General features: G+C 50.6%; 1 protein-coding gene across 5 annotated transcripts; it reads left to right on the top strand.

The window, feature by feature from the left end:
• Positions 1 to 609: 609 nt before the first annotated feature.
• Positions 610 to 11,338, top strand: nacc1a (nucleus accumbens associated 1, BEN and BTB (POZ) domain containing a). 5 transcript variants are annotated; one of them, XM_023810673.2, is made up of 6 exons: positions 610 to 733; positions 3,827 to 4,836; positions 5,354 to 5,530; positions 5,658 to 5,763; positions 6,465 to 6,562; positions 7,468 to 11,338. In XM_023810673.2, the coding sequence occupies exons 2-6, from the start codon at positions 3,852 to 3,854 to the stop codon at positions 7,767 to 7,769; spliced, it is 1,668 nt and encodes a 555-aa protein (XP_023666441.2). In that variant the 5' UTR covers positions 610 to 733; positions 3,827 to 3,851; the 3' UTR covers positions 7,770 to 11,338. The 5 variants fall into 5 exon arrangements, with proteins under 5 accessions (XP_023666441.2, XP_072560878.1, XP_023666444.2 ...); XM_072704777.1 differs by lacking the exon at positions 610 to 733 and adding an exon at positions 770 to 854; XM_023810676.2 differs by lacking the exon at positions 610 to 733 and adding an exon at positions 889 to 1,021.
• Positions 11,339 to 11,667: the final 329 nt, after the last annotated feature.

Here is an 11,667-nt window from a genome sequence, read left to right as displayed (position 1 = left end):
TAATTGGAAAATAAACTTTATTTTATTTGATTTAACTATAAAATCTTTGAAAATTGATGCGGATTCGTTTAACCAATTGCTCAGTGGCATTTGATTGGTTAATTAAGACATCTGCTGGCCGGCAAGCATCGCCCAAGGTTGTCTGTGCACCGGGATTTTGGTTCTTGCGTCACATGTAGATGAGGCTGCAGCGTCACGTGGATATCTGATGCGACAGAAAACGCCATGTATAGGAACCCAGACGATGTGCAAAAATGTGTATCTTGAAAATGCCACCACACTCCCGATATGGAAATGTACAGACTGGGTGCTTTTCAGTGGATCGGTGCAGACGATGCTTAGCATTCAGCGCACACTCCGCCCAGGCCCCGGGCGGCTCACCTACTGGCGTCTAGACGCATCTCAGTTGTGCCGCTATATGACGCGCAGCTCTCCTTTCATGGGGGTCTCTCGCTGCTCTTACAGCGGCAAACACACCCCGGAGCAGTGCGGCTCCTCATCGCGACGGCTGTAGGCAGGCAGACAGTGCCAGCGCCGGTCGGCCGATCAGTTGCTCTGCGCTCGTCATCCCTCGGGAATGTGCCCCCGTCCTCGATGATTCTGAGCTCGGCGTCCTGCCTTCGCTCACAATGAATGGCCGCCTGTAGCCAGAGAGAGAGAGAGAGAGAGAGCGAGCGAGCGATCGCGTCTGACTCCTCCATTGAAATAGTTCACAGCAGCCAACACCGAGGGGGTGAGTTTGGGTCGGCCTCAGCCCGATCGGTCGGGGCCCTGGATAGGCTCGGGTAGCGGCGGGCCGGTGCCGACGGGCCATCGCCGGGCGGAAATCGGCTCGGTTCGGGCTGAATTTTGGGGTATTGTTTTGGGGAAGGTGTGCGATGGGGGGATGGGTTCCTAGGACCCGCACCAACAAAACTTTAACCACTTCGCCGGCTTTGGAGCGCCTGGCCCCGGCTGCGAGCTTCCGCCGCGCCGCATATTAAACTTTTTCTAAATGTGCGAAACTTGCGTTATACCTGCGGTGAGTTTGGGTAGTTAATGATGGGGGGGTTGGCTTGGGGGATTTATAACCAGGTGCGCATCACTAACGGCGACAAGTGGTTAAAGCGGTGCCTCGTCCAGTCCTGCGGTCCCGGTTTGCTCTGGTTCACCCCCTTCGCTGCGTTTGTCCTGGGATGACCTGTTGATGGGCACGGCGGGGGACTGCCTCCCCCATCCCCCAGCATTGAGATTAAAAATACGCCGCCGCTCAGAAGCACATCACAGGCGGCTTCGGGCGCCGAGAGCCGGGATCGGTAGAGTCGTAGCCCGTGAGCACCGCTTGGGGATGCGCCGGGACCGTGGAGTCGCAGCCCGTGAGCCCCGCTTGGGGCTGCGCCGGGATCGGGGACGCGTCCCGTTTCTGTAGGCCCGACATCGCGGTGCATTGGCACAGGGCGGGCGGCACCGGCCGATGCGCACTTTACAACAAATAAATACAACACTTCCGTCGGTTTTTTTCTCCCCGATTACGGCCGTCGTCGGCGATCGTAAAGCGTGGACAGGTCGCCGTGACGCCCGTGAGATTTGCAGGGCTTTCCGCCTCCGCCTGCCGTGGCCCCCCGGCCGTGCCAGTGGAGCGCTCCTACCGGGCAGACCCAGCCTGGCATACGGCGGGCACGGGCACGGCCAGCCGGCCCCGATACCCCGCCGCTACCCCGAGCCGGCGCCGCTCGCCTCTCACACATTAGTGACGCTTATTATATCCAAGGTTTGCAATTAATTTATATTGACTGTTAAATATGGTACTTTAATCTGTTTGATCTGGGGACTGTGTCGTAGTATCCTCCCGATAAAATAAATAGTTTTTTCTTTCCAGACCAAGTTCCATATTTGTGAAATGATTAACTATAAATACCAATGTTACAAGAGATACTCAAAGTAGTGTTCGCTATGGATGAATATATAAGTTTTTAAAAGTAGCTGCCATAACATGATTTGGCAGCGAAGCTAGCTAAACTAGCCAACCTTGAACCAGGAAATGAATTGCCAGCAGTACCTAGAAGCGAGAGATTACTAGGTACTTAAATTCCCAGAAGTATTTAGATTTGCGGTCTTCATCGGTTAAGATCAGGCTTCATCTCTCATAAGAGGCTTCCGTGATCGGTTTGCCTGCACTGCGTGACAGGACTAGCCGGCTGGTCTTTACATTTTATACTGATAAATGATCTTAAAATCATTAAAAGTAACCTGTGAGGATCTGTGTTTTGAATCGGATCTCTGGCCTATTAGCGGACTGAGGATCCCCGAGGTTGGGTGACCTCCTTGCCCCTCGCCCAGTTCCTTTTTGCCTTTACCATCTGTGGAAATTGAGGTGGTTGATGAGTTGTGGTTTGGATAGATAAGAGGTCTTAAAGACTAAATATGTATATGTGTCGTCTTTGTGGTGTCTAGATTTAGTTCATTTTGTCTATTTTTGGTCTCCAAAGGCATTGGCCCAGTGTTGGTGGGTAGTAACACAAGCAAAATTTAACCTTAGTTGGCTTCCTAGAATTTGACAAATGGCCAATCAGAATTTTACTCATTAGTCTTTGTGCCATTGTAGTACATTAAAAAAAAAAAATGCACACATAGGAGGATTTACTCATAACTCTTGACATCACAGTAACTCCTTTGTATCCAGGATAGGGGCGGACTATCACTACTGGTGTCAAAATTCACGATAAATACGTCTGCACCCTTAACCTCAACGCACAAGTCTGCTAGCCTGAACAACAACCTAGCAAATGCACATAACATAAAAAGTCTATTATCAGTTTTTAAACACAGCACTCTACCGTACACTTTGTCAACTTGCTCTGTCATTTCCGATCTAGACGTTCTTATATAGTATACAGATCATCGAGATTATGCCCCTGTATGTACAAAGTTACTACTGCACTGCTGGATGTGCAATGTTTTTGATCTGTTCTTAAAAACGCAAAATGAAGTTTAAAAATTTCTGTGAGAAACGGGAGATTCCACGGTCACAACGATAGCTAACACGTGAATGAAGCCGGTTCCCGAGACAAAGACGTCAAAGTCAGGACTTGTTAAAGGTAGTGTAAGGGCATGCTATAACAAATGCTATGTATCACTAATATTTATATGTTATGTGATCCGAATAATTTTCAGTATTGTTTTTGTCTTGCGCGTCATTTCGGCAAGCTCCAGAAATATTACTGTTTACGACTAACTCACCAATAAATGAAAGAGTGTATTCTTTTCTTTTGGGGGTGGTAATCGTGAATGGGACACTGGCCTTTCGCAGGTGTTTGCTGAGAGTCTCGGTCTTGTGAATGGGACACTGACCTTTTGCAGGTTTTCTCAGAGGGTCTCGGTCTTGTGAATGGGACACTGACCTTTTGCAGGTGTTTGCTGAGGGTCTCGGTCTTGTGAATGGGACACTGACCTTTTGCAGGTGTTCTCAGAGGGTCTCGGTCTTGTGAATGGGACACTGACCTTTTGCAGGTGTTTGCTGAGGGTCTCGGTCTTGTGAATGGGACACTGACCTTTTGCAGGTGTTCGCTGAGGGTCTCGGTCTTGTGAATGGGGCACTGACCTTTCGCAAGTGCTCTCTGGGGGTCTTGTCGCTCTGTACTTAAACAGGTCTTCTGTCAGTATTTTACGGATGACTAAGTGCACTTATATTAACCCTGTCCTGAAGGCCAAAAGTCGCTCTTGATGCAGGCAGCTGGTAGAGGAATGCAGGACCCTGGTTGATAGCATTCGGCAATGGGTCCAGTAACTGTGGCTTAATGCCTTTGGCCAAAGGCTCCGTGCTCTGACAGCTCCTCTCTGCTTGCAGACCCCGTGGTGCTGGCTGTAGCACCATGGCTCAGACGCTGCAGATGGCCATCCCCAACTTTGGCAACAACGTCTTGGAGTGTCTGAATGAGCAGCGGCTGCAGGGGCTCTACTGCGACGTGTCCGTGGTGGTGAAGGGCCACGCCTTCAAGGCCCACCGAGCCGTGCTGGCCGCCAGCAGCTCCTACTTCCGGGACCTCTTCAACACGGGCAGCAAGAGCTCCGTGGTGGAGCTGCCGTCGGCCGTCCAGCCGCAGAGCTTCCAGCAGATCCTGTCCTTCTGCTACACGGGCCGGCTCAGCATGAACGTGGGCGACCAATTTCTGCTCATGTACACCGCCGGCTTCCTGCAGATCCAGCAGATCATGGAGAAGGGCACCGAGTTCTTCCTTAAGGTCAGCTCCCCCAGCTGCGACTCGCAGGGCCTGCAGGCTGAGGAAGCCCCGCCCTCTGAGCCCCAGAGTCCCGTCACGCAGCCGTCTGCGGGGGCGGGGCCTGGCGGGGCGGCGGCCAGTTCCGCCGGTCGACCCGCATCCTGCCTCACGCCGCTTCCGCTGGTGTCCCGTGTCAAGTTGGAGCAGCAAGAGGCCTCCTCCTACTCTGTGGTCTGCACCCCTGTGGCCAAGCGCCTCTGGGAGGGCAGTAGCCGGGAGGCCGGCGGAGGAGGCTCGGGCGGGGGCGGCGGCGGCAGTGGGGGCAGCGGCGGGATGAGGAAGGTCGCCCGCTTCTCTCAGGAAGCGGTACGAGGCGGGGCGGCGCAGGCGGGAGCCATGGCTGCAGGCGGGACAGGAAGTCACGGTGCCGCTGCCAATGGCAGCAGCAACAACAACAACAACGCCACCTCCGAGGGTACCAGCCCGGGCACTCTGAGCGCCTACACCAGCGACTCCCCCAACTCCTACCACGATGAAGAGGAGGATGAAGAGGTCTTGGAGGATGGCACTGAGGAGCAGTACCGTCAGATCTGCAACATGTACACCATGTACAGCATGCTTAACGTGGGGGCTACAGGTAGGACACCTGGACAGCACTGGGAGGCAGGCAGCTGACTGGGTTATCACTGCTAGTTTACTCTTAGGTCGTGTTCGCCTGGGGTCACAGCAGCCATTTTTCATTGAAGCCTTTGCATTTTACATACGTCCTTTACTTACGTAAATTATTTCTCGTAGGGAAGAAAAAATAAGGATTAGCCACCAACATTTAGCGTGATGATACCCTGGGCAGCTTTTCAAGCCGTGTAGCAGAGCACTTCCTCATCGAGATTAGGCCACGAATTTCTGACTTTGAACGGCAGTGGGCAACTTTTCACGATTATCCTGATGAGTTGCCCTTTGTCTCGCCTTATTGGTGGTTGCTTGGCAACATTGCTCAAAGTTGCCCTATATGTCATCACCTGTAAAGTACTTATGGTACAGGGGGGACACCATGACGCTTATTGTAATGGATGTACAGGGTTGGAATAAGAGGTGTCCTTCATGAAGTTGCTCTCTCTCTCTCGTGTGTGTGTGTGTGTGTGTGTACGTACCAGCCGGGGAGCGTGTGGACGCCCTCCCCGACCACATGACTTCTGACACCAGGAACAGGATGCGTGTCAGGCAGGATCTGGCCTCTCTGCCTGCTGAGCTCATCAGTCAGATTGGAAACCGCTGCCACCCCAAGCTGTACGAGGAGGGCGACCCCGCGGAGAAGCTGGAGCTGGTCTCAGGTCAGTCTGCCACAGCAGGCCAATCGCGGTGCCCGGCTGTGCGATGGGCGGGGCTTATTCCCATCCCCATGAGGTGCTGTCTGTCTGTGCCGCTTTTGCACTGAGCCGGGTCTGTGTGCCTCTGCAGGCACCAGTGTATTCATCACCCGAGCCCAGCTCATGAACTGTCACGTCAGTGCGGGGACCCGTCACAAAGTACTCCTCAGAAGGCTGCTAGCCTCGTTCTTCGACCGGTGAGTCTGCCCCCCCCCCCCCGCCTTCCCTGAGGTGCCCCCCCCGCCTTCCCGTAGTCAGGGGCCTCCAGGCTTCGGAGTTACACCCCTAACTTCATCCTAAGCTGTGTATATATATTAATACTCACGGTGTATATATAATATTAATACCCACATCGGGAATCCAAGTGAGGAAATCCAGCGGCGCAAATGGCATCCCAGCTCAGCCAGATCCTGCCGGGGAAATATTCACAGGCGTACAAATCCCGGCAATAAATCAGCACAGCAACAGCCCATTAGTCCTCTTTATTTTTTTCAGTTTTCATTTTATGTTTTTACATGAATGTGCCTATTAAATGTCTTTTTAACTATTGCTGTAAAAGCAAATGCAAGGTATTACAAAATCCATGTTTATTACTTCATTAACTGGTAACTTGTATTTTAAATGTTCTTTATAATGTTGAAAATGTGTATTTTTAGTGTTAGGGTTGTTTTTGGGAACATAATTGGGGTTTCTTGGTTGAATCTGGGATTATTTTTTTTCTGTATTAAATAATGGAAACCGGTTCCTGCGCTTTAGTTTGCAGTTGGAGGGAATCAGTTACACTCAGATCATGGGCTGTCGATTTGTACTTGTCGTCATCCACTACTTTTCCCTCGTTTTTTGTTTATCTTTATTATCTTTATTTTTTCTGCTGAATTTCTCCTCTTGCCCTCCCCAGAAACACTCTGGCAAACAGCTGCGGTACAGGAATCCGCTCCTCCACCAACGACCCCAGCCGCAAGCCGCTGGACAGCAGGGTGCTGCATGCCGTGAAATGTGAGCCCGCCCCCACAAACCCCGCCCCCGCCTGCCCGCCTGCCTGTCTCTCTCTGTCTGTCTGTGTGCCTCTCTCTGTGTCTCTCTCTTTGCCTGTCTGTCTCTCTCTTTCTGTCTGCCTGTCTCTGTGTCTCTCTCTCTGCTTGTCTGACCGACTAACCGACCTACCATGCTCATGTTAATACAGAGCTCAGAGACTCATGGGGCGCCTGCTTAATTCTATAATCATGCTGCAATTTTACTGGTTTCATAATAATAGTCCATTGACAAGCGGTGCTTAATGTATCTGCACATTTTTTTCATCGTCATAATTTTTTGACTGACTCATTCAGTTCTGTTCTGGCCATTTTGCTATTGATTGCAATTGTAGTCATTGACTCCCAGTGGGACACTAAACACACGTTTGGTGTTTTATGTTATTGCGAAGGTGTTACTAATATAAATGCCCCCAATGAGACTGTTTGTCAATGAACTTTCTAATTCTGAACAGCTCTTATGGACCTATAATTTGGGTTTAATTTATTACTATTCGAAATGATTGTTTTAATTAAAATTATGGATAGTTTCTAATAATAATAATTATTGTTAGAAAACCAATGTAGTATTTTTCCTGAATTAAGGAAATGTCCCCAAGAGACTCTGTAAGCACTATATGTGGGAGTTGCTGTTAGTATGTTTTGTTGTGGTCAGATAACCATCAAATGATCATTGTTAATTCAGCACAAATACAAACTCGCCTAGTAGAATGTGGACATTGAGGGTTGGGGGCCAGATGCCTGCGGAATGGCCCGGGATCCCGGCCCCCCCGGCATCGGTCCCCGGCATGCAGACCCTGTGCTGGAGGTCTCCAGACCCTCGCCCTGGTCTCCTGTGACCCCTCTGTCTGTTCCTCGTCCGCCCCGCAGTCTACTGCCAGAACTTTGCCACCAGCTTCAAAGAGAGCGAGATGAACGCCATCGCGGCCGACATGTGCACCAACGCCCGGCGCGTCGTCCGCAAGAGCTGGATCCCCAAGCTGAAGCTGCTGATGGCCGAGGGCGACGCCTACTCCGGCTTCCTGTCCGACACCGGCAAGATGGAGGCCGACCCGCTGGGCGCCGAGCACGCTTTCGAGGCATCCGGGCTGGAGGCAGGGGCCTCGGGTGAGGTGGGGGCCCCCGGCGACTCCCTGCCTGGGGTGGGCGCGGATGCCGGCTCTCTCTTTTAGTTAGTTGTGCCCCCGCCTGTGCCCCACTCTTACTGACACCCACCTGCCCCCCAAGCCAAGCTGCTCGCGTGAGGCTCCATTCAGCTTAAGGAGAAGGTGCACTTGGGGGGGAGGGAGTATGTGTGTCTTTTTTTTTTTTTTTTTTTTCCTTTTGCCCATTTGGAACAAGATATTAACCCCCCCCACCCCACAGCACATGCTGCTTAAGTGCCCATGGCACATGTCCCGCCTCTTCTCCATATCAGCCAATCACATTCCTTAGGCCGGGGACATGGGCGGGGAGGGTCGAGGCGAGGAGCTGAAAATCTGATAACACTGTCCCGAGTTTGAATGTAGTCCAAAGGCCTTGGATTGTTTCATCCGAAAAAATTGACACAATCTACACTACTAGAGGCCCCCGAGGGCCCCTGGGCATCCCGGCAGTGTATGGAGGGTGGATTAATTTGTACCTGTAACTTAAAGGCCCCTTTTCCCTCCTCCCTGTGCCCCTGAACTCTTACTCTCATGTTCTGACCAGAAAATTGTCCTTTTTTTTTTTTTTTTTTTTTCTTTACGCTTCTGCTTATTTTTGTGTATTTAACATGCCAAGGATCCAGAGAGAGAGAGAGAAACGATCGTAGGGGTAAATCTGTCATTTTTAAGAGATGTTAATCTCCCATGTGTATGGGGAGCTAGAAAGGGATTGTTTTAAAATCTCGTTGTTTTTTTTTTTTTCTTTTTTCTTTTTCTCAGACTGAATTGTTGATTGAAACGTTTTTCCTGATAAAGGTTTTAAGGAGATTTCTACATGCGAGTATTTTTGCAGTGGCGGGTAGCAGGACTTTGTTCCGTCTGTCCGTCCGTGAATTCGGGTGAGGGGAGTGGAACTCTTTGGTACGTTATTGGAAAGAGGAGAAGGTATGGCTGGTTTGTGTCCTTACGAAGTGCCCTTCGTTTTCGTGCTCCGTGTGGCTGAAGGCCCCGCTGGCCTGAGGGACGTGTGAAAAGACAGTGCCCCCCCCCCCCCCCCCCCAAGAATCCCAGCCCTGGGTAACCAAGGTGACCATGCTGAGCATTTTGGTGGCGCCTGCTAGACGGGGCTCAGGGCTGGAGACGTACTGAAGACTGAGAGTCCAGCTCGTTCTTTACTAGACTCTGTGGGTGTGGCTGGCATGGCCTCTGCCTTTCCCCTTGGGGCCTGTAGGGGGCGTCTGTCTGTCTGTCTGTGCAGTGGAGAGTCCTAGACTCAGCCTGCTGGTTTGTTTGCAGCTTTTGTAAACTAAACATCTGAGTCAAACCCTTCTTTCTGCTTTTTATTGTACATGTGTGCGCGTGTGTGATACGCCTGCTTGCGTCGCAGGAGACGGGCACGGCAGGCGAGATCCTGCGATGGCTGGCCAAGGCTGACCGTTCTAAATGCACCTTCTTAGACAAAGTGGTCCGAATTTCACGCCGGTCGCTGTCGCTCTTGCGCCGCGAGGCCCGACGCGGCTGGCGCTCTTGTGATGTTCAGTGAAGGGATCTTTCCAGACTGTGCCGATACCGCGTCCTTCCGCTTCGCTGGTCAAGCCGCGTATGGTCCCCGGATTGGGTCTCTCACCGACTCTGCTACTGACTTGCTGGGGGATGTGTGAGGAGGGCGCCTCACTGTGGTCGCTGACCCCGAGGCGGCCCTCTAGCTGTTAGGAGAATCTGTGTAGAAGTTTTTTTTTATTTTAATTTTTTTTTAGCGGATATACTGTAGAATTAGCTTGTTACAAATACTACTAATTCAAGATTGAGCAGTTGCCAATTTGTGTAAAGATAAGGACAAAAACCTTTTTTTTTGATGATGATCTATGTTTTGACTGAAGTGCTTGGTAGGGATGTAACACGAGATGCTGCAGGTTCTCCTGCACCGTAGCGAATAAATTGGTGAGATTTCCAAAGCAGTTCTCGTTTTTCTTACCTTGGGTCTGATTTGAAAGCAGCCTTACTTACTTAATGACTGTTGGGTACAGCTGACATTTGTCTCACTGGGAATGTATCTGTACATGATGGGGTTCTGGTGTCTTGTGTAAATGGATTAGGTTAGAAATTTGTAGCTCCTCTCTGATGGCTTGAGATGCTGGTGTAGTGCCAACCCTGACCACCAGGAGGAAGCAAATTCCTTACATAGCAACAATTGCATTTTCATTCCACCAGGGGGATGGACTCTGCCCTGAAGGAACTGTTCTGGGGGGGTGAGACAGCAGAAAGGATTTGGGACTTTGTGACAAGGATAAGCTATGTTAAAATCCAAAAACGCATTTAAAAGAAGAATAACTTAAGATTGTATGGGGGAGGAGATGTAGCCGCCTGTCCAAATTGAGGGACGATTCTCGTTGTCAGTTTCCACCCTCCATGATGAAAGAGAAAAAATATAAACAAGCACCTTTGGGTGGCGCTCTTGGCCCCGTGGCTGGATATGGGCACCACAGCACCTTCTGTTTGCTTTTTCTGTCTGTGGGGGTGGCACTGAGGGGAGTTTGTCCAGGGATTGATGTCTGTCTTTTGTGTTTATTCTCATTTTTAAAATCCCCCCCCCCCCCCCAATTTTTAAACCCTTCCCCAGGCAGGCTCTGGGAGGAGGAATTGATGAGGCATGTGATTTCTGTTCCCGAAGGGGTGGAGGATTGTGGGAACGGAGATGGGGGTCTGTGACTGTACCAGTGATGGAGAGATGGCACCAATAGATTGTGTGTGTGGTTTGGGGGTGGCTGGTTCACGCCATGCCAGTTATGACGTGCTTCTGGGGCCTCTTCCCTGGCTCCCCCCACCGTTGCCCCGGTCCTGGCCCTTCCCAGCACCCCTTTGCTTGGTACCACGGCCGGTCAGCCCTGTTATGTTCTCTCTGCTGGACTCTCCGCGTTTTTTCCTGACTGCAGTCTCTGTTAGACTTTGTACTCAGAAGTCATAATTACCGTTTTCGCTCTCGATGGCCCTATGCTCCAGAGACGGGCAGCGGATGCACCTCCCGTCCTCTCAGTCTCCCAGGTGAGCGTTTGGCGGCCTTTGGCCGGGGACCAGCAGGAAATGCTTTGAGGCTGAGCTGCCGTGCCGAGCCTTCCGCTAGGTCGCCTTTGTAAGAGGCGCATTCAGCTGGTTTGAAAATGGTGGCCATCTTTGTTGAGGTAGAGTTTCTACGTACAAGGAGAGGGAGAGGACGGCATCTCTGGTCTGTTTATGGTTAGCAGATCTTTTTCCACTATATATATATATAAATAATATATATGTATATATATATACTGTATATTATACATAGAAGCACTAATGAAGTTTGATTGTTAGTTGTGCAAACTCACAGCATGAGGTATTAACCCAGAAATGCTTATCAGACCAATGCCGTAGCGTCTGCTGATGCCCAAGCCCCTCCGTGACCCCGTCCGGACCCCTCCGTGACCCCTGACCCCGTAACGCCAGTGTTTATTCTGTGTTCCAAGTGCCAATAACTTTGTGAATTCTTAACTGTGACCCAATAATTAAGATAATTGCACATTAACTACTGTAAAGAGAGGGAAAAAAAAATCAAAGAAAAAAAATCTGTATCTTAATAAAAGGTTTGTAACAAAGATGCCTCTGGTTTTGCTTTTTTGAGTGTCTGGCAGTATGATCCATTATAAACCCCTCTACTTCATAAGGGCTTTGTGGCACTTGGGCAAACAACTAAGGGCTTTATCAATAAACTATATTATAAAGTACTGTGCTATCAAAGTACCCAAATTAAAGCACATATAATCATTCAGTCTGCAGCTTATGCATTTTTGGGGTAATTTCGTGCAACCTGGAACAGCACAAATCCACACAGCAGGCAACCGGCTGCAGGATTAAGGTTATTCCGCTCTAAAGGACGCCTGGCCGCACTGAGGTTTGTCTCTCTTACCAGGAATAGCCGCCAGGT

The sequence above is a fragment of the Paramormyrops kingsleyae genome, chromosome 22 (assembly GCF_048594095.1).
Source record: "Paramormyrops kingsleyae isolate MSU_618 chromosome 22, PKINGS_0.4, whole genome shotgun sequence".
NCBI classification, from domain to species: Eukaryota; Metazoa; Chordata; class Actinopteri; order Osteoglossiformes; family Mormyridae; genus Paramormyrops; species Paramormyrops kingsleyae.
Note: the sequence above shows the minus strand (reverse complement) of the source record. Positions and strands in the feature narration are given on the sequence as shown.

Bases quoted from the DNA above. Each gene is read 5' to 3' on its own strand.
- nacc1a (XM_023810673.2), top strand. From the start codon at position 3,852: ATGGCTCAGACGCTGCAGATGGCCATCCCCAACTTTGGCAACAACGTC. The intron at 4,837-5,353 runs GTAGGACACCTG...TGTACGTACCAG, and splicing joins GCTTAACGTGGGGGCTACAG to CCGGGGAGCGTGTGGACGCC. The intron at 5,531-5,657 runs GTCAGTCTGCCA...GTGCCTCTGCAG, and splicing joins GAAGCTGGAGCTGGTCTCAG to GCACCAGTGTATTCATCACC.